The 26,425-nt window shown below is 39.7% G+C and overlaps 1 protein-coding gene across 6 annotated transcripts in view; it reads right to left on the reverse strand.

The window, feature by feature from the left end:
• The window catches only part of LOC121595204, a 32,847-nt gene extending 14,854 nt beyond the window's left edge, over nt 1–17,993 (reverse strand). Inside the window, exons 1-2 of one of the 6 annotated variants that reach the window (XM_041918969.1) lie at nt 16,141–17,993; nt 4,429–4,468 (exon numbers count right to left, since the gene is read on the reverse strand). In XM_041918969.1, the coding sequence (XP_041774903.1) occupies nt 4,429–4,455 (27 nt within the window). In that variant the 5' untranslated portion in view covers nt 4,456–4,468; nt 16,141–17,993. Of the gene's footprint in view, nt 1–4,373; nt 4,469–5,029; nt 5,535–8,797; nt 8,830–16,140 lie in introns of those variants that run through there. The other 5 variants (XM_041918967.1, XM_041918970.1, XM_041918972.1 and 2 more) reach the window with 5 other exon arrangements.
• Between the last annotated feature and the right edge of the window lie 8,432 nt (nt 17,994–26,425).

The following is a 26,425-nucleotide window of genomic DNA, read 5'->3' on the forward strand; positions in this document are numbered from 1 at the left end:
CGTCCCGCAGCGAGAAGATCCACTTCAAACGTATGTGCGTTTGCGATGATCGTGATCAAAGTTGCGCGACCAGAAGGTTGCTTTTAAACCGAATGAACTAAATTAGAAACCATCGACCGTCGAACACGTCGACTCGCCGTACATGACACAGTTCTATTTTTGAGCAACAGCGAGAAGAAAAATGTTCTGCTTCTACTACAGGCAACAGCGAAAGTCCGTATTTTGTTTTATTAAATCATACAAATACTTAAAGGCGTTCTAGGGCAATCAAATTGAAAGTCAAAAATTAACTAGATGATTGAGTTAATTGGAACGGAATACGATTTTGTTGCTTATTTGTATTTGTGTATTTACAGCGGACATAACTTTATTAATTAATTTGGTATACTCTTATATCCGCTAAAACATAGTCCAAATGCCAAAACCAACGCCGAGCAAGGCAAAGAAGAAAACCAAAAATAATAAAACAATATTATCTCATACTACTCAAACACAGCAACATTATCAACAGTGTGACCAACCATTCTACCACCGCAAGGTCAACGATTTCTGATGATGTGTTGTTATCGGTTAAATTTCGATTGAGGTTTGGGGTTCGTCCCGAGGTTAGGTCTAGTCACCACGTCAAGGATGAACAAATTGATTTGACCTTGTTTTATTCTTGTATGTTACACCATTTTAAATCAATGTTTGATTTACTATACCATTGATATAATGTGAAGGTTTATGAATTTGTATTAAAATATTGCATTATTGTAGCATAGGTTAAAAATAGTTACCCAAAATGTACAAATCTACAACAATTACAGACATTACGTTAGAATTTATGTTACAAGAACCTTCAGTGTGTACGTTGTAATTAACGCGCAAGACCTTGAACGAAAAATCCCATACATGCACACTCCGGATAACCGGTAATGGACGCTTGTACTGCATTGACATAACAAGCCTGCCAGTGAGGTAAAATAAGGGTCGGTCGGTACTAGATACAAAAAGCAAAAAAAAAAAAAAATACAAGCATAAACGATAGACGAATGCACGCTGATTTCAAGCACCCGAACACTGCTTCCAATTCGTTATCTCATGCAGTAAAACACACGCAATCAACAACGTTGCCACTCGTCGTCCAACGCAATCAGCTGTTTCACAATCGGTACCACCATGTGCATGTTTGCCCGAGAGCCTGAGTGAAGGGACCGACGACACGAAGAGTGAAGGATTTCGATACGATTGAGTGTGAGCATGATCGCCCAGGCCAACATTTGGCGAGTCCTTGAAATGTCCGTACCAAAACCGACGATCAAGAGAACCATACAACTCACGCTCGCATAGGCTGTAGTAGTAGTAGTGCGACTATGCAGATGTTTACTTGCAGCAAATTGATAATGTGGATCAGATGGGGGGTGGGGGGGGGGGGGCTGTAATTGGCAGAGGGCAGTTCTGGCTGCAAACGACACGTGCCGATTTTCTTGCACTGCTCAGTCCGCTCCCCTGCTCGTTGTCCGTTTCCTTCGCCGCACGCCTTCACCCGGTGCGTCAGCCATTTGACGTCGGTGGCAAAAAAAGAAAGTGAAGTCTAACGGTGCACACACACACATACCCAAAGCCTGGTTGCTTCCTTAAGGTCTTTTTCGATTCGGCCCACCGAACCATAGGATGGGATAGGTGTGTGGGGTAGGTTCCGCCGTCTTACGGTGAGTGACGGCAACGCGCGTAACAGAAACCTCAATCAGACCCGACCGCATACACACTCGCAACGCACAGAAATAGCTGCCGCTACTTCACTTACACCCTTTCCTTTAAATTATTCTCCAGCCGCAGTCACCGCAATTGACGTCGTAGCTTCCGCCCAACGGCTGACCACCCTCTCTCGCAAGGCACAATGAGGAAGCACAGGTTGATCTCGACAGCACGTAGTATAAAAGGCAGGCCAGCCCAGCCAGCGCAATCGAATGGCAAGATCGAATGGCATGCTCAACACAGACAAAGCGGCACCCGCAGTTGAGATGTTGGGTTTCGCCCGTAGCATCTTTACTCACGTCGCGTGTTACCTTCGCACCGCGCGCATGGTGATGTTAGTAAAGGCTTTGTGTGCATTTGATCAGTTGTTACTTTGCTACTGCGATGCCCCTTCTATTTATTCAATCGAATGCACACACACCCACTGTAGCTGTACTGTTTCTCTATCAAGCCTCTCGCCCCGTGCAAAGGTAAATTACATTCTAATGAAATCCATACGTTCCACGTGCCACACGGTTACTTGATGGAAGCCAACGAGCCACACACACACACACTTGCAATGTTCAATATGAGTTCGCTGCTCAGTCACACACACACATTTACCGGAAAACCTTGATTGAAGGGCAATGTGTATTTTAGCCCATGTGTATGTTAACAATTGCTAATATATCCAGCAGAACGCTGGCCAAATAACTTGACAATTTAACAATAGCAATTGTATAATATGATCAAGAAATCATCAGAACAATCAAGGTCCATGGTATAAAACGCGTCTAATAATGATTAAATTTCATAACAAAGTTGCCTTCCTGTATTGTTGAGGCCTATTACTGTAGTTCCGAAATTGAACATAGTTGGAATACTTTAGTTTAGTAGTATGAATTGAACCAACATTGGGGTCCTTTCCGTTTTAAGTTCGAAGGCTGAAATTTCAGGCTGTCAGCTGTTTGCATTGTATAGCAGTTTTCTAGCAGCTATCTAAGTGGGTATAATATACAGGTGGGCTTATCCCAAGTTGTATGAAATTAGAAGGCTGATTTTTATCGCTTCTGTTTCTGAATGAAGATTTTAAGAGTGTTTTGTGTATTCGTCAAGCCTCCAGAAACCTTGTTTGAACAAAAGTTTTCATCCATCCTGTCAAAAAGTGATATTCAAATTTGGTTATAAAAAACATGCTATGGGACCACCTGGACTACATACACTTTGATTCTGAATTCCATCACCAGATCTCTTTAATGCACCTTGGGATAAATGTCTAAATCTAAATATAAATAAATGTCTCGAATCTAATTCTAGCTTTGAGGCTAGAATAATCTAGACTGAAAATTGCAGGCTTTTTTGTGTGATTTTGTATGGAGTGTTTACATGATTTCTGCCTCCAAATGTCAAACTCCATATAAAAAACTGACTAGAATCGTGAAGGGCCCCATTGCTGGTGAATTATTGCAAATGTTCTATTGCTAGTGACTTGAACATTGATTAATAAAAAAAAAACTATATTGTTCAGTTCGCTCAGCTACAAAGCCATAACTATGATATTTAGCAGTAGGCCTTGCTTATATTATATTAACTTCTACGTTATTTCTTCTAACGTCACAACATCAGGCAATCAATTCCAAAGAAGAATTAGTCGTCTGTTATTCACAAGTAACTAATACCGATTGAAGGTTAATTAAGCTTATATGCTTAAATATATATATATATATATATATATATATATATATATATATATATATATATATATATATATATATATATATATATATATATATATATATATATATACACCCTAAATGTGCTTATACCTAAATCTTAAATTTTAAGATGGGTTGGACAAATTTACGACAATACAATGTGCTCATTATTGAATCGATTATTGTATGGGCTTTCGGTAGATTTGATTGCTGATCGGTACGTACGGTAGGTAAGAAAAACTCGTAAATTTGTTGATGGTATTCCCGAGCTACCACTGTGGCAAAAGATGATGAATATGAAGCATCAATGTGTTGGCGGTCAAACTTGATTCTACCGAATGGAGTGCCAACATAGAGGACATCTATTTTTTCATCCTCAGACATAGCTAAAGAGTCTTGATTTCATTGCACATGAAGTGACTGTCATTGAAACTGTAATTGCAAACGGACCCATAATAGGCATTTGCTGCATTACGTTATCGTATGTGTTTGTGTATGTACTCGTTTGCTAACAGTGAACACGAGAAACGTTGATGGGACACAAAGATGCAACAAAAAAGGAAAATGTTGAATCACACATCAATTGTTGAAGTAAGGGGTGAGTATTGACCGTACCAAAAAAAGCATTATTTTAAGGTAGTTGGATCGATCCTTATTTCAAAAAAAAAAAAAAAAAAAAAAAAAAAAAAAAAAAAAAAAAAAAAAAAAAAAAAAAAAAAAAAAAAAAAAAAAAAAAAAACAAGACAACTGGAAAGGACAGCCAAAGGTTAAGGTGACCGAAATCAATAACAATTGCAATGTACTCTGAATGCACTTCGAAATGTGCGTCTTGGTGTTGGGTAGTACAGGTGCCACAAACAAAGCTCACCCATACACACTACACTCGCATGCATCGGAGCAGATAAATGGAGTACGCCTCTGGCGGTTATGTAAACGTACCACGCGAATGTCGCGAGATGACATTATTTTATCGACAGGAGTTTTCATTACTCACGGGATCTATTTCCAGTGGGCACTTCATAAGCAATGCATACCTGAAATGAGAAAAACAACGCATTAGTAAAATAAGTTATTATTTTCATTATATTGAAGAAACAAAAAAAAGATTATTTGCCTTTACATTAAACATATAACACACGCAAATTGGATTAATTTGTCATGTTTCAAACAAATAAAATACAAAAGATCTGCACACAGAAGTGACCCCAATTTTAGTTCAAGTGCAACCTTTATTGTATCTTTCTTATTTCATGGTTCGTTTCAACCCCATCAACCATCTAATCGCAGTAAGAGTGTATAAGAGAGGCAACGTCATCTGTTGGCAGACCGAGGACGACGACAAAAACCACCCTCGAACATGTCTCGCGCATAGTAACGGGCAGATTTTTTTTAATCTTCAACTTCTGAAGCCCAATGCGTAGATTGCCCTCTCGATCATCGGCAAATACGCAATGAAGAAACAAACTAAACCCAAACCGCTAAAGTAGATAGAAAACTTCATCCAATATTCATAAGACTTCCTCTTTCTGGGCAAAGCGGCCGCGCTTTGGTTTGCGCTAAAACGGCAAAGGCCAAAAAAAAAGGAAACCACTAACCATGCCTAGCGGGTTCTCTCTCTGCCGTCTCTCTCGCGTCTCGCCCGCTGCTTCGTTCAATTCTCCTCAGGCCGCGATCGCCATCGCCGTCATCATGATCATCACCATGCGCTGCACGATCTGCTCGTTCACCTCTAAAAATACAAACACTCCGAGTTCTGTTTGACTAAGGCATGAAATAGTCGCCCTTATTCTACACCCTAGAGGACACACAAACACTGCACATTGAATCGATCTGGATAGCTCTCCACTGTCGTTCTCTGTTGGATCGTTGTTTTTTTTTTCATTCTCTCAAAAATAAAAAAACGGTTTAAAGCAATGACGTACACAGCAATCAGGTACTAAAACATCGGAGCAGAACCGTCGTCTACATTTGGACAACAGAGAACACGGAGTAACACACAAACAACGCCACCAGATTTATATTCCCTGTACGACAGATGTGGGAGAATTAATACGCTAACCTGTGTGATGATGGTCCCTGGCTTACAGCTGGTCTACAGTGCCATAAATATAGGATGCCTATATTCCATAAATATAGGAATTTTGATTGTAAAAAAATGAAAAATTACATAAAAATATGAGAATGCAAATTTTGTACTCCAATAAATTATCATTATTTAAATCGAGCCAATCAAAATGTTATTATTTTTTTATAAAATAATAATAAAAATGAAAACCAAATATAAATTGTCAAACTAAAATAATGTCGACCAACTATCGTTATACAATGAAGCGATGTAGGGATGAATAGAAAACCCAAAAAATCAGAAAATCAGACGATTGGATGTTTTTAGCTCAATATGTTATGCTCAGCAGTTGTTTATACCCCCTTTAACTCGCTGGTTCTGGTCCCATCGGTACACATCGCCCTCCTCGTGTTTCGTTTCTTCTTCTTTTTTTACGAGCTCTAACTATGGGATCATTTTCACATTCGCGCATGCACCCATTTATTTCGTATTTCTGTTTACATTCGACCGTTTCGCTCGGAAACACATACAAGTGCGCACGAGCCTGAACCATCTCCCCGCGGCCATCGTGGTGGACATCGCGAAACTCCCACAGATCGCGCAAACGGATCGTGGGTGTTGGGCGGGTGGGGGAGACTTTAGCAGAGGTCGACCAGAATGATGATGTGCGGAAGATAGTGCTTGAAAGCATAACCCAGGGTGTGGTGTTCTATATGTATGTGTGTGTTTGTGTATGCCAGTATGTGTGTATGCCAGTATGTGTGTGTGCCAGTGTGTGTTTGCGTATGAGTTACGAGAGAACAGAGCGTCGAATTTGAAACCCATTGCCAAACAGTGACAACAATGGTTTAGGGGTTGGATCAAGGGAGCTTCTATATCGGATATGATGCGAGCAATATTGACAAACAAAGAACAAAAAACTACGCAATACGGGCAGGCTGGTTTAGGGAGCAAACGACAGACGATTCTTCTTCTTCTTCTATTTGGCGTAACGTCCTACGCGGACATGCCGGCCTATACATGCTTTCGAGACTTAAGTCGACAGACGATTATATTAATCGAATACGTTCGCAACAACTGTTTTGATAGAATTAAGCTGCGAAATGTTGCTAGAATTGTGTTGTTTTTGTTGCCGTACTCAGCAGGCCACATGTGTTTTCACTACCCCCTCCTGACTGTAGTGTATATCGCCATCAATATCCAACCCCTACCCACACAGTGCAGCACACAGTCTACAAATGATTAACCATCTCACACGCACACCAGTGGAACGCTTTGCCTGCCTCTCTTCTGCTGCTTGCGACCTGACAGCCAGCAGGTGGCGAAGAGCGGTACTATTGTACATAACACGCAACGGCACTAACCCCCAACATCGAAGGGGTGTGTGCGTGTGTATGTGTGGCTGATTAGGAAGGGATGAAGAGCGTTCGAAAATGGGAAACTACACTGGTGTTGATGTTGCGCATGCCATGGTCACCGTGGATATCACAAGCTCTCGTAGCAGAAAAATGAGAAAAAAGTGGGAGAGAGATAGAGAGAGATAGAGAGAGAGAGCCTGTTTGTTTCGCTGTGCAACGGTAGGCAATATGACACTTGGGCTGTTTTATATACAGAAATCAGCTGGTCGATGTTGAGACCGTGTGCGTGTAGCAATGAAACCGTTTTCCTCTCTTTCTCTCTACTACTGCTGCGCCTGAACAACACACCCCTCTCACGCGGGTATACATCATTTGGTCCCCTACCCTTTCCACAAAAGGTATGGTTGAGCTGGGATATCGTCGCAACATAAAAACCAATAATCGTAGCTGTTGTGTTAAATTTCGAGCAGTGTATTTTTTTTCGCTTCGAATGCTATTATTATTGCCTCAGAACGACGTTAGAAACTAAACTTGTTTTTCTCGCTCACAAATACATGCCCCTGTGAAGCAGAAAAGGTATCAAAAGCAACAGTAGAGTGCTCTCCTTTGGAATCCTGCCAGAACGGGGGTGTGTGTTGGTATTTGTGTGTTGGTATACAAATTGAACCATGATCTACCTTTTCTCCAATACCTTAGGAAGGCAAGTAAACAGGAGCACCAGGAAGCGTGCAGGGAGTAAACTATACGATACAGCTGTATGAAACCGATTTGAAACATCGTTAGCTAGTCGCTTGATAGGAAGAACGCTGTGCAAATATACCGTCATGGCGATTTAGTAAGCAATTAAGCGAAACAACAAAATAAAAACAATAGATTACACAAACAACTACGTTATAAATATGAACTGCACCACTATACATACATCAAACGTTCAGCGTTATCTCTATTGCTCTACACACGGCAAATCAAGTTTTCTGTTATGTATCGTCTTATCCATTTGCGTCTGTGGGTCCTTAGTCAAGTATTGCGTTGGTTCGTGGCTTGTCTGCAGGATCATTTAACACACACAATGGATTTGTTCGTTGATGGTTGTGTGTTGAAAGTAGCCAGAGTTGTTTTGTGGTTTATTCTACCTAATTACTTTTTTTTTCTTTAATCTAACAAAAACTTTAACAGGAACAATCCGCTTCACGATGGCAATTTTTCCGACATTTTTGTTTATTTAAAACTGCGAATTCTCACAGAATAATACTGGGCAAAGTATTTCCAGCCCTTAAATGAGTGTTGTTTTTCTGCAACTAACATTAGCAAAACACTTTTTTCTGTCATTTCCTCCAAAAGGCGAACCTGCCCAGCATGGCATGGCAACCGAATTTGCGTTAATACGCAATTCCGTTTATCCTCACAGGGCCCCCCAAACGCGCTCTCACATAGTCGTTTCTTTCCCGACCTGCCTGCCTTTCCTTCTCCTCAAGTACTCTCCCATCTTTTCTGGTTCTCGCTCTCCCCTGCTGTATCTGCTCAGTATGAGGAGCGAGAAGAGAACAATCTCACATTGCGAGAGGATGCTATATGAAGAGATCGAACGATGAAAACGAAACGGAACGAACAGAAGAAAAAAAACACACGCAATCCCTTGAATGACGACTGATTTCAATGTATAGCTCGCACCCATACACATGTACAATCGTTTCAGCAAACCTTCGCGCATCTAAAAGTGGTGAAACTCTACGCACAACAACACCACCACGACCGCGAGGTGCTGCTGCTGTGCTGTTCCTGCGTTTTATTATCTACGCAATTGGGCAAACCTACGCACCAGAAAGTTTACACTGCCTGTAAATGTTACAGCAAGAGAGTTGCGTATATGTTTTATTTTCTTCATGAATTTATGTCAGGACGCGGTTTCGCACACATTCACAACACAAAACAGGCCCAACCTGTCCGCACTGCCCATCATCAATCAGAACAGGAACGGTGTTTTTTTTTTGCTACCCCCTTGCTGTTGTAATGGTTTCGCCTTTTTCTTTGTCGTTCTACATTATTTTGTTATTAAGGTGAAAGGTACTGCCGCTCGTTGTATTGCGACGTTAACTTTCGAAGAAAAACCCTGGCCTTTGCTAAGACGGAACCGAGTACGGAAGGATACCGAGGAGATCGTACTCCTGACGCGATGTGTCGAAACAAACAGACACCCTGCATACGACGACCCAGAGGTACGCGAAAGGCCATTGACTTTCCGATGACGGGGAACGAAGAAAAAAGGGTATACTCATGCATGTGGAATAATATTGGCCCACAAATACATACAGGCAGCTTAGAGGAAAAGAATATAAAAACACACAAAAGCAGAAAAAAAAATTAACAACACGATACCGTAAAGGAAGTCCTACGACTGACACTGCGTCCAACAGTCTCAATGCTTCGTGGTGTTACGAAATGCTGTAAAAATTGAACAGCTGATTTAAAGCAATTTCCAGAAGCATTGCTTTACAACACTCTGTGGAAAAACTTATTTGGCTGTAACAGCATTAGATATGAAGTAGGCAAAATATCTCGCAATGTTGCTTCGGATAACAAACAATTGTTTATCGGTTTCTTCAATAGCCCTTATCTTATCGGAAGGGCGACTTACCACAAGCGAATGAGTTCGTGTCTGCTGGCACAAAAATCATACAGTTTATCTCTTTTACTCGTTGCTCTTCAAAAACGCAAATAACGATCTGGCGGCTTATTATGTATCCCAACACGATGAAATTTGTCAAACTCTGCCATCCAATCCAGAAGTCAACGGCAATGCGGCAAACATTTAGCTTTGTTCTGACTGTTTCGCACAAGAAGCTATCGTCAGTTCCGCTGTAGTGTAAGTCATTAACTGATAAGGACGGTCGAAGGTGGTAGCCACCACACCTCACTTCAAAGTCCTCCATCGATGGCTGGGTGTAAATTGCGTCTCCGACATGTCTGTCAGCTTTTGAGACAGGAACGTGCATGTTTCGTTCCTTCGCTTGCCACTCAGCAGCTAATAATAGGAAGCAAAGTGTCAGGTTTAGAGGAGGAAGAAACCGAAATCAGTAATTTGATTAGGTACTTGTTTTGTTAAATCGTATTTTCCAATGCATCGTTTCAAGCAAATGTGTTTCATACATTACTGATATTTCAGACTGTATAGCCTTCTTTCCCACGCTTTGTCTCTCTCTTCCTCGCACATATACACAATGATGGATGGAAAGTAATTTAGCACACTGCTGTCGTGCAGTACACAGTCGTACAGTACAAACCAGCGCCGGTGACCTCTTTAAATTGTATTTTTGCCATTGGATCGAATACGGTGGCACGGTCATTGAAAATGATGCGAAATAGGTGAGTTTCGCCAAAAGGGAACGTGCTACACACTTCATGTTGAATTCTCGCCCCTCCCATACCAGTTCCGTCCAAAGGTTCCGATGGGGTAAAGTGTCGGGCGCGATGAGGGCTGTATGTTAAATAATAATTAAGCTCAGCGAGTACTTTCAGTCAGATGGACGGCCACAATTAGCCCTTTTTTTTCAACAATTAAATAAGACAGGGGGATTCCGATCCGTCTCGTCCATCATAAAACATAATTCTGAAAAACATATACACATTAAAGTTTTAGAAAACCTGCTCAACAACCGTCATATCAAACCACACAGAAAGAGAGAGATAGAGAGAGAGAGAGGAAGAGAGAGAGAGAGAGAGAGAGAAAGAGAGAGAGAGAGAGAGTTGGCGTGTTAAATAAATAGTGTTATACATTTATTAAACAGTTTATATGTATTAAGTTTGTATCGGGGCGGTCCCATGGTACAGTCGTCAACTCGAACGACTTAATAACATGCCCGTCATGCAAGGATTGACTATCCGGCTACGTGGTAATGAATTAAGTCTCGAAAGCCGGCATGGCCGGCATGTCCGCGTAGGACGTTACGCCAAATAGAAGAATGTATTAAGTTTGCAGCTTTATGTGCTCCATGTACTATACATACAAAACTTTTCAGACACAGTAATTTAAATTGAATCCAAAATGCCTAGGCTTTTTCGAATGAGCTGGCTCCATTTGATTTGTCTTGTTCAATAACTTAAACGTGAATAGAATCTGTTCAGGATGGATAGTGTGTAATTCATGTCTGATCTTGTTATGAGCATTTCATTATGAAACACTCAAGAAGCTTTCGATGGTTTTGGAACAACGATTTTTTGCTCGAAATTATCCATCCAAAGCATCAAGCGCCCAGGTATTTAAGCATTATTACACATTTTGCTGTTATAATTTGTTTTTCCGAAACTAAACTTACCACTAGGCACTAGTGATGGGTAATCCGGAGCGGAGTCATGGATCAACTCCGACTCCGGTGCGCAAAATATGACTCCGGCTCCGGATCATAACTGGATTCGACTCCGGATCAGTCCGGATTACTCCGGAATACTCCGGATCACTCCGGATCACTCCGGATTACTCCGGATCACTCCGGATCACTCCGGATCAGTCCGGATCAGTCCGGATCAGTCCGGATCAGTCCGGATCAGTCCGGATCAGTCCGGATCAGTTTTCGTACATATTCGATGTACGACTTGAAAGTCAATGAGCTCATCAAGAATTGTCTAAACGATAACAGTCATTCCGGATCCGGAGTGATCCGGAGTGATCCGGAGTAATCCGGAGTAATCCGGAGTGATCCGGAGTAATCCGGACTGATCCGGACTCGGAGTTGATGAGTCCGAGGGTTTTCCCGTATGCACCCCCCCCCCCCCCCCCCGCTAAACAGTCCGGAGCAACTCCGAGTCCGACTCCGAGGGGTGCCGGAGTCGGATCGATTCGACTCCGGAAAAAAATTGTATTTACCCATCACTACTAGGCACCAGCTATTGCGTAAGAAAGCAAACCGGATTTCTCTTCTCCATTTTTTATGTATGAGAACCCATGAGGCTCATATTTTACCATTTCTTGTTTACGAATCAACACCGTGTGTATGTATGTGTGAGTATGTGTGTATGGTACATGTGGTTATTACTTTGCTTCATTTCAAACCCTTCCGCATTTTGGGTGTTTGTGCATGTTGGAACAAATGTTCCATTATGTTGAAAATATAGTTACGCGCATTTCTTGGGGTTGGGGTGCAGCAAATAAGTAAACTTCCTCATCTTTACCATACAGCCAGGGTGCATATCTACGTGGTACAACACACGATGCCATAGATTCGGGTATGACGGGGTGTAATCAAGTGTACCTCATTAGAGTTCTTTGGGAGCTCAGCACACGCGCTCTTATCGAGGTGTGCATGCTGATATGAACCCCACCAACTCCTTCGTAGCTTGACCTTAATATAAGCTCTGTAAGTTTTCCCTTTCCTTACACCGTGCCGTATATGCCACCAACGAAACAACGAAAAGGTGATGTGAATTGTGCTCATTTAAATGTGCCGTACGTAAGCGCGCACACACACACACACACACACACACACACACACACACACACACACACACACACACACACACACACACACCCACACACACACAACACACACACACACCCACACACACAACACACACACACACACCACACACACACACACACACACACACACACACACACACACACACACAACACACACACACAAACACACACACACACACACACACACACACACACACACACACACACACACACACCACACACACACACCACCCACACACACACACACACACACACACACACACACACACACACACACACACACACACACACACACACACACACACACACACACGCACACACACGAAAGGATAGACCTTAATCGTTTGGACAAAGAAATTCCGACACTAGCATCAGTCTACAACGCAGGGCGACAGGGTAAGTTGTGTGTTACACGCCCCTCTCTGCGTCCCATGCATAGGGGGATTCGATATTTTGCGCATGTCCTCTCCCGATGCGACTCCTGCTTTTCAACGGTCCGATCCCTGTTTCCGAACGGGACGCTAAAAATCCTCGTTTTCCTATGGGTGCTGTGGCCAGGAACCCTTTCACAGCAACAAAGGATGGAGTGCTACGCTTAAGAAATTGAAACTTATTTGCTGAAACGTATTTAAGCGACAGTATCGCAATGCATAATTACAATCTAGTGTTCGTGTAAATGCTAATGTTACTTGGCCATATCTAATGCATATCAATTATGATTCAATATTTACGAAAAAAAACTGTACATATATATTACAGAGACACATATATCAAATATAGAAAAAAAATGAAAATAATTGTTGCAATAATAAGTGAAATAGCGAATAGCATTCCAGAACAAAAAACGCCAAATTCACAAAAAATAGCTTTTCCTGTTTCTTTGTTCTTAGAATATTGACAAAAAGTGACAAGGACACGGATTTGCCCCACCTGAGAGAAGACGACCCAATCATACCGCGCAGGACGGGGTGCGCGACAACAAAGAAGCTACAAACTTTCTCAGTTGCATTTTGTGCAGCCGGATGCATCGCACCTCCCCCCCATCGTCGCCATCTCTCGTACTGCCAGTCTGAGGGAGCGATGTTTATTATCCTTGGCCTCGATTCATCCGTATTATATACAGTAATGTACTGTGACGTATAATGAACAAAAATCCAAAACTGCTTCCGATTTGTTTTCGGGAAAAGATAAATTCACATAAAAATAATACAGAAAAATGAAACCAAGCGCGAAGTAAATGCCAGACGTCATTGTTATTAATGTGATCCACTTCCCCATCTAATGAGATTTTGCTGCTCAAAAATGGTTTAATTTGTCAAAAACAACCCCTCCCTTTCAATGGACGCGTTATGATGTTTTACAAGATTAAAATTAAAAAAAAAATACAATTAAGTAGAAAACTAACACGAACTTTACGTGTGTACATAATGCTGATGACACAATTCTTATTATGACATAATAACAATAAGAACCGTCATCATCCACATTACGCTCTCGTTCCTTAATACTTTTGGATATTTCCCCAGTTTGGTAAGCTTCTTCACTGCAGCACTAGTAAAGTAACTGTGGAATGGAATCATGGAAGTAGAAAGAAACAAAATACAAAACTCCAAATACACGCAGGACAACTGACGGAGTTTAGCTGGTGCGCGATAACGCAGGACGGACCGTGTGCTTTGAGCGAGTAAAATGAACCACGTTCGCAGTCGATGCTCTTCCAGCTCACGGTCCACACCACTCTGCGGGAACACAGAGAAGCAAACAAAGATAACACACGGCACAGCACCAACGAAGCTGTTGGCTGTACCCTGGATGAAACATCAAATGCATTCTCGCCCGTTTTCCATCCTGCATGGTTGCATTTGTTTCACTTTTTCTTTACCCATTCCGTCTCGAGTTATCTCAGACCCTTTTATCGTTAGCTTGCTTTTCCTGCAGACAGACAGATATATGCCGAAGTGCGCAAGGGTCAACTAACAGGTGGGGGTAGCATTACCACACTGGTGGAGCGTTTGCAACTGGATCGACAATTTCTGGGGGTTTAAAAATAAAGCTGAAACACGTACTTTCCTCAAAATGGCCAGGGCGTTGCCGATTAAGCGATGAACGATAGCTTAATCAGAACAAAATTTGAGATTTATTTTTACCAGTTTCGTCATGATTAGCGTTTCATTGCCAGTTTCATCGTGGGTACGTAGCTGTTCAGCGCATTCAAATCACGCAAAATTCTCGTTCGTCTCTAGACAATATTCTATCAAGTATGGTAGCCTAATCATGACTCATTTGGTGGTAAAATCAGGTGTTACAATAGCATGAAAAAGAAGAAATATAATTGTTGTAAAAGTTCAACTGTCCTTTGTTGTCGGTGGAAAATTCCAATTCTAAATCGGTGTCGTATTTTTCTTCACACTGTCATTCTTTTCAAATTGTGTTCGTCGTAACAAAGAAATTGAGACAATACTGGAAATAATGTCAATTTTGTTACAGTGGTTTTCGATGCCATATTCGCCAGCATATCGCGCAGAATTTGTGCAATATTTCAATTGATGTATGAAGGAAAACAGACACACACACAAGTATATATATATATATACACAAGCGCGTTCGTTGACCTTAGCAATGTTCGGTACTCCGTCGTTCATTCGTTCATCACCATACGCAACTAAATCATTGAAGCGTCCAATTCAATGAAAGGATGGAGTCCGAATGATTGCATTCCGAGTGATTGGGGTCGGAAACTCAGAGAATATCTCACCCAAACAGAACAATAAGAAAGGCATATGCAAACAACAAGGCAGGAACTGCACCGGGGGGCCACGCTAAGTAGAGCTCATCAATAACCACAAAAAAAGGCTCTGAGTTAAAGGTACTTCATCACAAAGGACCTAAAATCTCTCAGCTATGTTTAATGGGTTTATTGATTTTTCAGATCGATTAGGATTGATTTAAAACCCTAGAAGTACGTCAGATTAGCTTTATTTGTGCGTGCCTAAGCCGTTGATGATTTGACATTGCAAAAGTTAGCTCCATCATGACGCACGAAACACATGGCAAAATAGCTTTCCATACGTCATTTGTAAGATTTTCCACACAAACACATGTTGTATCGCTGAATTTACTTCGGAATTTAATCGACTCATAATAAGTGCACACAAATTACAGCATTTTCAATCGAAACAGCCTCTTTAGACATTTGAACGAATTATAGAAACATGTTTTTATAATATTTTTTAAAGAAGAAAAAATAAAACAATTATTCCACTTCTTTGCTTCTGCGCTACCAACCAAGGAGAGCAAAGCGCCGTGAGTGTCAGTTTGACAGTACTTTATGTTATTTTTTTATTTTTTCCTCCTGGTGAGTGCCGACGGCTGACAGCTGATTTTGTTGACAGTCCGCTTTTCGTTGCGTTCGCACTCTCCTGCTCTCCACCCTCTCTGCTATCCACCTATCCAACTGTCCAAGGCCCGTCGCTACACACAGAAAGCAAATATCTCACTAACACAGGTATAGACACACACACACACACACACCACGTATTGCCCCCTTATTGCTATGTGTGCGTACAACTCACATTTAGCCTATCGTTGTGTGCATGAAACAGAGAATTGACGATAGCAAAGTTCAGCAGTAAAACGAGACAAATTAACATCACATTAAAATATTAACAAAAGCAAGGAGTTTTAACAAAAGTGAACAGTCAACATGCAACCTTTTCCGATTCTACAAAGTTGAGGTTGTTGCAAGAGAGGCATAGTTGAAAGGGCAAGAGTAACTTAAACCCTGCTCTTCTGCAAATGTGAAACCCTTACCTTGTTGAAGTAGATTCGAAGAAACTCGATAGCACGAAGATAATGTTATATAAACCCGTTTTTCAGACACGGAAAGTCTTCTTTCACCAGCTTAATCAGCATATTGTCTCACGTTGTGTTTTTTTCTTCTTCTTCTTTCTATCGCTACCACGTATTATCCGACGTTCACCGAATTTCCACACCGTTCACGCAGCTAGCAACAACAGGACTGGACGGTCCTGGCAATGTCCTTAACAAAATATTGCTTTCCCGAACGACACTGGCACAACACCGTATTGGGAAATTTCGCATACAACTAATTCGGCACGCGGTTGCAGTAGGAGCTAATGGTGATTTTTTTTCACAGATTTTCTTCCTCGGCACCAAAACCCAAAAACGGTATCCACAACAAGTCCGCACACACGACGCTCGCGAAAAGATATAGTCCCAAAAATCAATCAAAGATTAATTGCACAAAAAAACTTGCAGCAAAATCACGATAAACTTAATTGAGCGACCGAGCACTAACACAATGCCACGCGTGTGTACGCACAAAAGCAATCAATTGCGACCACACGGCCAGAGGTAGCAGCAGCCTGCACAACCGAACAGAACGCGGCGCAGCACTTCTTCCGACGGTGGTCAACAATGAAATAAGCATGAGCTGCTTGGATCCGATGGAAAACTTCTATTGCGTTACTTTGACAGTCCCTCCCTGCTTCTGTATGCTCCGATAACGTTGCGTCTGTATCCTGCAGCTCGTGCGCTGGTATGAATTTTCTTCGCTCACTTTTCCACAGACACACACTTCACACATACACACATCCAGGCGAGTTCGTTTTGCTCTTTCGCTCACACTTATGCCGCACTAACAGCTCCCCTTTAGATCGTCCGTCTCGCTTACTCCTGCGATGCGCCTTTGTTTCACTGTTGGCTCCCTCTGTCACACTCACACTCGCTACGCTGGGCTGGTTTTGCTATCTCACTTTGTCCCGTTGGCTGTGATGTGCAGTATCAGGGTCAGTGAAAGAAAAATCTGACTTCACTTTTTGGTCTTTTTGGGCGATTTTTGCCACCGCTTGCAAATGCTTGCTGAAACACGATTTCAATTCCGGTAGATCACTTTCTGATTCTAGTTCAAGACTGTGGAATAATTGCTACTGCTATTTCTGTCCCAGTACCTTCTTCACAGTTGTTTTATTTTATCACCACAATACTAAAGCGTTTGCTCACTTTCGCTCATTTCTCGCCAAGATGTACACTTTAAAACGGGAGTTACGAGTTCGATGTATTGATTCAGCCTGTCGCATCAACGATTCCCCGTGCCCTGACCAAGCAATCTGAGCGGCCCAACAATTGCGACGAAGAATTTAGGGACACTGCCTGAACGCTCGATTCGACCCCTGTGCGAACGGAAGTAAATTGCTGACGATTCCCGAGATCCCGTCTCTGCTGTGGAACAGGCACGCTGCTCTAGCGAGCGATACCAGTTAGGTAGGTTTACTGATCCTTTCGTCCAGCAAACGAGTACAGAAACGTACTTGAAGCACACTGGAATGGAAGGTGTTCTTCTTCACACTTGCCGTACACTGCACGTTTGGGAGCAAAAAAAACTAGAATAGCTATCGTTCGAACAGAAACTTTTTTCTCCCAAACTTGAACACAGTGGTCGAGAGTGGAGGAAGAAACGATGGCTCCCTTCGGCACAAGTAGTCTCGATCGAAAGGCTCGAACGTCCAAGCACAGCATCCACCACGGTGAACAACGAAAACTGAATGGCCAACAGCAGACACGTTCCCATGTTCCAAAACCATTTTTTTCTACCTATTGTGCAAAGACGAGTGTGTTAAACCCATCTATCCAATGTGCGTAACAGAGACAATCGAACGGCCAGTATGCTTCACTCCTACAGCAGCAATGCCAGCACTCAGCGCACGCACAGTACTTGCCATATAAACACCCCTAGAGAGTGTTGGATTTGCTCTATTTTGGCATTTGGCAATTTCTTTACAGATCGGTTCGTTCTTGAAATTATAGTCAGAACCACCAATGTCTAATATTTGCTAATATTTCTTTTCGTCGAATAAAACGATAAAACAGTGAAAAGGATGATACATGGAAAAACAACAAGATTTTTTATTTATTTGAAAGACGAATTTTGTCCAATGGTGCGAGCTCGAAACAATCATGGTTATTCATGACAGCAAAAGGCAAAAAGCGATAAGAGGGAGAAGACAACTATGGTATTTCTCTTTCATTTTCTCAACCTAACATTTTCTATCTGTGAGTGACTGTGAAGGTTCAAATCGAGTGCCCAAGAGACAACCAACTAGTAAAATACTCGACTGACAACATTTCGAGCAAAAAAGTACAGGGCTCTTTTCTTTATTCCACGCCCATTACACTCAAGGTGGATTTAAAAATATCAGATGGTGGACTCTACCCAGTCAGACAAATCGGACTTAATTCACCCCTATCTTACTGCAAAATTACCGGTAATTTAAGAGTAATTTAATAGTAAATTAGCAGTCGTTATTTTCCCCATTCGAGCAGTTTTGGCAGATCCTATTCCTTCCTCTATATTGTTTTTTTTCGGCCAAATTGTAAATAAATAACACGAAAATTATCATATTACAGTTTAATGGTTATATTCAATCTTTTTCCTTAACTTATACACACGATTACAATGTATTTTTTTAGCAAACTCGACTTGAACAGCCGCTTCACTAAGAGAAGGTGATGCACAAATAGCAATAATAAACGCAATTTCTCGGCTGTTTTTTAACTTTTAACAGTTTTGAACACACCACCGACGTCTTCTGCCACTAAAAGATCATTAAGACAATACTTTTTTTGTTCTTATTTATATCTTTTTACTGCAACAAACGACAACACTTCGTACCGCTAAATTGCTCTTAAATTACTGTTATGACAGACACAAAACTGTCCGAATGGGTAAATTAACAGAAGGCTGTCTGACTGGGTAGTGTATTTTGACAATTCGTCACTTGACGTAAGGTCCCCAGGATTCAAACTTTGTTTACATTTATTAATTTTTTTCATATAATTTATCTACCCCATTTTTTCGATTAAATATTCTTTAAAAATATATTTTGGACTTTGCGAGTTCTTATTTATTACTAAAACAAAGATTAAAGTGTGTTATTTTGTGTTATTCCGTGAATTTATTCTATAATTCTTGTGTTTTCGACATTTTTGATGATAAAAACTAAGAAGTAATTTTTTTTTTCAATTTTTACAATTATTCCTCATTATCTACGAGCCGCATGGACAATTTACGTGATATTAGAACTCTTACTCACATGATTTTAAATTTCGTGCATTAACAAATCATCAAATCTTTTGTTAATATATCTCATTTTTTCGATAAAATCAATAGACAAACAAAAATGCACATAATAACAAAGAAATCAGTTCTATTTGCTAAGCTTTGTGTGAGAAAATCAATGGTTAACGGTTTAAAAATGACGTAAATTCCCTCAACTATGGCGACCCCCCAAAGGCCCTTATCCACCACCTGACATTTTTAATCCACCTTGATGGCACTAAATTAACGCTGCACAAGAGAACCAATCTTTGATATTTTCTGTCAGTGGAGAACGAAAGCTACGTAGAAATCACGTGTCATTTGCATTGCATTTCGTGCCGCCTGCTTCGAATCGCATACTCGCAGTGGTGACGCGTGTCACGCTACAGCTGAGGCCGATGCTATTTTGGCACACTACAACTGTCATATTTAGCCAAGCCCTTCAGTTGTTAAGACTGGCCTAAACATACTTTTTATCGGCTTTTAAAACCGTTTTCGTGACTTCGCTTGGGTTCGAACGATTTGAAGGTGATTGAAATATGTATAATAATGCCACAGTCAAGTAAGACAAATTCATTTCAAGATTCTGCAATGTGATTCGATTAAATTTTGACAATAAATTACAAATTTGACTGCCCCTTCATTTATAAGGATTTCCAAACTATTTTAGAATGAATTTACTTCATTTAGATCATCTTTCCTCTACAGCAGGGGTCTCCAAACTGCGGATATAATAAATAGAATAAATAATTTATAGTTTAAGAGGTCCAAAAGAACATTGATGGTAAAGTGGGTGATGGGTAGAAAAACAAAATCTTTTTACATACTTATTCCTTTTTCATGATATCATTTTAACTTCATAAGTTATGACGGGTCAAAGTTGAAAAATCTTTCCAAACAAATTTTTTTCCTAGATTTTTGTTCTATTTTTGCAAAATGACTTTAGGTGTGAATAATTGTAGTAGGTGTACGTTTAATACAAGGAAATTTTATGTACCTTGAATGTAGAAATTTTATGTAATGAAAACTTTGGGCCGGTATGGTGGTACAGTCGTCAACTCGTACGACGTAACAACATGCCCGTCATGGGTTCAACTCCCGAATAGACCGTGCCCCCATACGTAGGACTGACTATCCTACTATGGTAACAATAAGTCACTGAAAACCAAGCTCACTTCACTAGTGGGTACTTGGTAGGCCTTGACCGACAGCGGTTGTTGTGCCAAAGAAGAAGAAGAATGAAAAATAAAATAAAAATATTAAGTTGTTGTTCTAGTATCTCTTTTTATTAGAAACTGGAAAAAATCGCACTTTAAACGAAAAAATTCAACTTTGGTAATGAATTAAAAAATTGAACAACTAACTTGGATCAATCAATTTACAATATTTATTTTTTCTTTCAAAAATGTCGATCGAGATAAAGTAGTTTCCTAAATTAATATTTTCTTTTCCTTTTTGAATAGCTAATTGTTTAAGGTATAGCTATTTTCTAAAACTTCTTGAAGTATTAGTGGATTAAATTTTGTTTTAGATGTTTTTAACGTTTTATTATTCAAAACAATGCAGTAGTCCTCAAATATAAAACTAAAAAGGCTTTAACACCAATATAAAGATTGAAGAATTACGATTTAAGATATAAGATTCTTCTACAGTATGAATATCAAAGTGAATTGATCCGAAGGTTTCTGTAGTGTTGGGGCTCTTTATAGGAAAGTGCCCAACGATTTGTCATAAACAGGAAGCATCCGAAGATAGCCAGAAAATCCGAACCAATACGAAGTAAACTGATAAGAAAAAGGATAAAAAGGAGTGGTAGGGCAAGTTTCGGGGCTCTTCAACCAATTAGCGCGAAAAACGACTAATTTTTTGGCGCGTTTCTATAATAAATCCGTGGCAAAGAATTCCACCAGATTTTTGATTGTTTTCGTTTTCTAACATATAGTCTTCTTCTTCTTCTTTGGCTCAACAACCGATGCCGGTCAAGGCCTGCCGAACCACTTGTGGGGTTTGGCTTTCAGTGACTTATTGATTTCCCCCCATAGCAGGATAGTCAGTCCTACATATGGTGGCACGGTCTATTTGGGGTTTGAACCCATGACGGGCATGTTGTTAAGTCGTACGAGTTGACGACTGTACCATGAGACCGGCTTATCTCATCTTATTATTTGGTATCAAATAACATATAGTATGAACCAAAATATTACTAACAAATGAGAAGCCCTGTAAGAATAGTGTACGGTGGCGCCATCTGGATTTGCAACACTTTACATCATATTTTATAAGTAAATTTCCCATTTTAAACCAGATTCGATGTAATATATATATCGTAAATAGTGCAAAAATGATTTATGGCCGTAGATTGTTCGAGGCCGTCCCATAGTGCACTGATATTTTGACGGCAATCGATGCTTCAACATCTTTTTCATGGAAAACAATCAAAAGTATTACTGCGTTTACTAAGTATGTATGCATTAAATATTGATGTAAAGAATTAAATTCCAAAATCAACATCTAATGTCAAGAAAATGTATTGTGTGGGGTAAAATGATCTCGCTATGGGGCAAAATGGTCGTACACAAAATGTCAAAACACATCAAAACTAAAGGGCACAATATAGGACTTTAGGCGTTGATTTAAACTCTCGCATCTAGGTAGAATTGTAAGGGTAGAGATTTAAGTTTCGTATTACAGTGTTGTTTGAAATAATTTAGTAAATTGCTGGAATATATTGATAATTCACGTGTTGACAGTCATTTTTCTTGTCGAAAAGCAATCTGCAAAGCGTTGAGCAAAGAGATTGCACAAATATTTGGTACTCGAGCTTAAGATTCCTTATACAATGGAGCGCCGTTTATCCGTGTACCTTTTATCCGGCCATCTCTTTATTCGTGCTGTTGAGAAATGACAGCCAATACAAAGGTGACATTGCGTTCTGAGGAGGATATTAAACAGTTGGTTTGCATAGCACATAACAAATTTCAAATATACCCTTTGGAAAAACATGTAGTTAATAAAAACTGGGTAAATTTTATTAAAACATACGATTAATTACCAAAAAACATAAGGAATTTGTGATTAAATATATTATTTGACTCATTATCCGTGTTGTTCGCATATCCGGGCGAGTTCAAGTCCCGATGAGCCCGCATAATCGGCGCTCTACTGTATATGCGATAGACTTCGGAGTGCGCGATGAATTAATTTTGCTTTTAAGGAAGTGCCATAAGGATTTTGAGGGTCTGCATATATTTTGTTGTATTCTCTTTAAATAATTCTTATATCGTAATCTGTTATAACTGCGGTATAAAGAATGCAGACCGATATAGAGCGAGCGATATCATTAGCAGCAATAAGTCCAAAATTGTCGATATGCAACCCTTTTCTCATGTTTAAACCACCAAAGGATGTTGTCAGCCCAAGGAGGGTCGGATTTGGGATGTTGAATTGCAAATCACATATTCATAGTACAGTGGCCGGCTAAATCAAGTGCCCACTACTTCCAATTTAACCTTTTTTACATTTTTTCGGTGTCAAAAATGAGAAGTTAGCCTCAAGAAAAAATTTTTTTTTTTCAAAAATTTATCAAAATCACTGTGCTAAAATAAAGTGCCCCCACTTTATTCTTTCTACAGAAAATATATTTCGGAACAACTATAACATCAAACTTATAATTTATATGCGTTCCTCTCGCATTATTTATATGTTCGAGGATCTTTGACACAACTTATTTTGTTTCTATTTGCGCATATTTTGCATTATTTCTTCCTAAGAATATTTCAGCCGTTAAAGAAGTTTTATTCGATTCGATTGAAAAAAAAGTTCGTGTATAGCTTGATACGTCTTCCTGTTGGAACATTAATTAATTTTCTAACTCCATATTTTTTATAGAAAATAGATAAATTCACACAGGATGCTTTTATATGCATTAGCTCTCATTATTCCATCGATGCATACCATGCTCCCCTCTTCTCGTATAGAAAACCCCTCCCTGATCATCACATTACACCCTTCATACATATTGATTTGTTGGATCGAGCCTAGATATTTTTGAACATCAGTTCTAATTAGGACTCATCTGTCCAAATACCAGTTTTTCAACAATCTAACGATATATCGGCATGTTCTTGATCATATCGAAGCCAATTGGCTTTGTTAGTCTTGCGGTAGATTGGGCGAGGAGCTTGAAGAACGCCACATCTAACGGACAGTAAATTAAGAAAACGGCAATGTGATAGCTAGAAGGAGTAGCGGGAAAACTAGTGTGAATCGAAAGTAGAACTATGGCTGATACCTATTTTAACATCTTTCATCAATACTTTGGAATATATCTTTTAAAAAAATGGGTTTTGAAAACTAAAAAAATGTTCCTATAGGCAAGCTGTGTCAAACTCATTTCATCAGAGGGCCGCAAGTACAGATTTTCAGTGATTCGCGGGCCGCAAATGTGAGAATAAAAACTATACCTCAATATTTATATAAAATACTGTTTAAAATCATTATTGTTAAACAAATTGACTTTTTGTACTCCTCGCTTCAAATCTGGAATAGTTTCCTATTTACAAATTTGCTGTGTTATTTTTCATTGTGCACTTTTTTATTTCGAAAAATAGTTTAATGTACTTTTAAAGTCCCATGCATTTTTTATCCTTATTATTAAAATACGACATTTTTCATTAGTCGCGTTCTAACACGGTAGTTCTGTTAGAAAATATCGTCCAACCACACTTTTTCACTAAGGTATCTTTTTCGCGAGGCGAATCATTTTCAAGCCATCCAAGCTATCCATCGCTGGATGAATAACAAATATATTTGCCTGCAATTTTTTGACAGATCAAGAGAAAAATTGTAATAAAACGTGTTTAAACATAATTTTTGCTAATTTCCAAGTTCCAAGAACCCGTATTTTACAAATAATTTTTTTAAATTACGATAATTTTATCTGACAAAGATTCGTTTTTTGACACTTGAAGGGAGATGATTCGCGAATAAGCTATACATCGCAGGACTTCGGCATTTCGATTATTTTAATCCTTAATCTAAATACTCATGGCTTAAGCGTAATCATATCATTTTGGTTTTGATTTTTGGGGAGGTTGGAAAGTACATTAATTCGTTTTGTAGAATGTGGGGTACACATAATTCCAACTTGGCTACAATCATTTTTATTAACATTTATGGTGGCATGATTATGAATAAAACAGAAGTGGCTTCAATCGAACATCAAAAATGTAACATTCTAAGGAGCCGTGCAAATTCGTTCGAAAAAGAATTTCGGAGCCCAATGAATCCTTAACTCGGCACTCGGGGGCATAATTGGTCAAATTCGGTAGGACCGACCAGATCCATTTCTCACTGCAGATTGGCCGCTCCGTGCGACAACCGATGACTCCAATGGTTCCGAATGGCATTAAACGGCTCTATAAGCTTCGGTCGGCACCGAACGGAACTGTTGGTTTGATTTGGACGGATCAGGAGTCAGAATAGCTAAGATCAAAAATGACGATTCTGACAATCCAGCACTAGTTGTTGCGAAGATTCCAAGTGTGTGTATGAAAGTATTTCATTCCTTTTTCGTTTGTAGAAGGTTGACGCAAATCTATTTTTCCATATTTTTCCATAGAATGTGCAATCGAGTGTACACAACATTGTGCTAATATTCAGAATTTCATCGAAACATAATGAGTTTGCATTCAAATCAATTTTTCTTAAGGGTTTCAATTGTTCTGTACGATTGTGCAGCATAAGTTTATGAGATGTTATGGTTACATTCATGTTAGATTCGAAAAATATACCATCAAAATGATTGTTCTTCTCTGGAAAATTTTATACAATTAGACAAATAGTAATAACAGTTTTTTGGTTTGCAGTGCATTTAGCAATTCTCAAAATATTCTCGCGGGCCGCATTCAGCATTGACGAGGGCCGCATGCGGCCCGCGGGCCGCCAGTTTGACATACCTGCTATAGGCTAACATCTCAACACACACAATCAATACAACAAACGCTTGATAACGCTTGAGAAAAACCAGATGCAAAAACTAGATGCATAATTGGATAAACCTTTATAAAAAACATAACATGCTTACTGAAGCGGCTTCAAATTGTTTGGCAAATGCTTCGGTCAGCCTCGCCAAATGCGCTAGTGAAAATTGCAATTACACTTGCGAGTTCGGACAAAGCCCCGCGGCCTTAAAAGCAAAAATAATTGACAATATATGAAAATATTGAAAATATTATTAAAAACTAAAAAAAAACAATATTGGACTAATTACTTTAAGTTAATTATCAGTTTGTTTTGGACGAAACAGGGTTAACAACAACGACATATCCTTTCCTGCGTAGGCTGTAGGATGCGGCTCTTTTCGAACTATTATATCTGATACTGTAACTCCCTCATTTAATACGTACTAGCTGGTCGCTTTGTTTTAAATAATTTATTAATGAAGAATGTCTTATTAATTTGAATATCCTAGTGATACATTCGTTCCTCTCAATCCATTCTCGGGGAAAGAGGTGGGACTCATCATCATCACCTTATAACAATAGTCATCATTTAGCAACCGAAATATTTTTTAGAAGCATTGTATTTTCCGCAAAAAATGTTTATGAGATTGTCGGATAGAGAAACTTAACTGATTTGAAGTCTAAAAGTATGATATATTCAAATAAAATAACTACAAGAAAGAAAACACTAAATTGATCCTCGAAGCGACGGTTTTAATAGGAATCAAACTCGGTTAGCTTTATGGGATTTACAGCCGATTAGTGATGAGGTTGCTCAAACAAAAAATCACCAAAAATGCGACACGCAAGACGCAATTAAATCGCCCCCTTTAAATTAGGATTAATTTTTTTCATGGATTTGCATTTCAGTTCAGTAGCCCGTGGTTGGACACGGCGGTTAGCCAATACTGAACATTATTTAATGCAGACTTTCTGCGACTAGGAATTTATAACTCTAATTTCCTATATTTAATTT

Source organism: Anopheles merus, chromosome 3R (genome assembly GCF_017562075.2).
Source record: "Anopheles merus strain MAF chromosome 3R, AmerM5.1, whole genome shotgun sequence".
Classification (NCBI taxonomy): domain Eukaryota; kingdom Metazoa; phylum Arthropoda; class Insecta; order Diptera; family Culicidae; genus Anopheles; species Anopheles merus.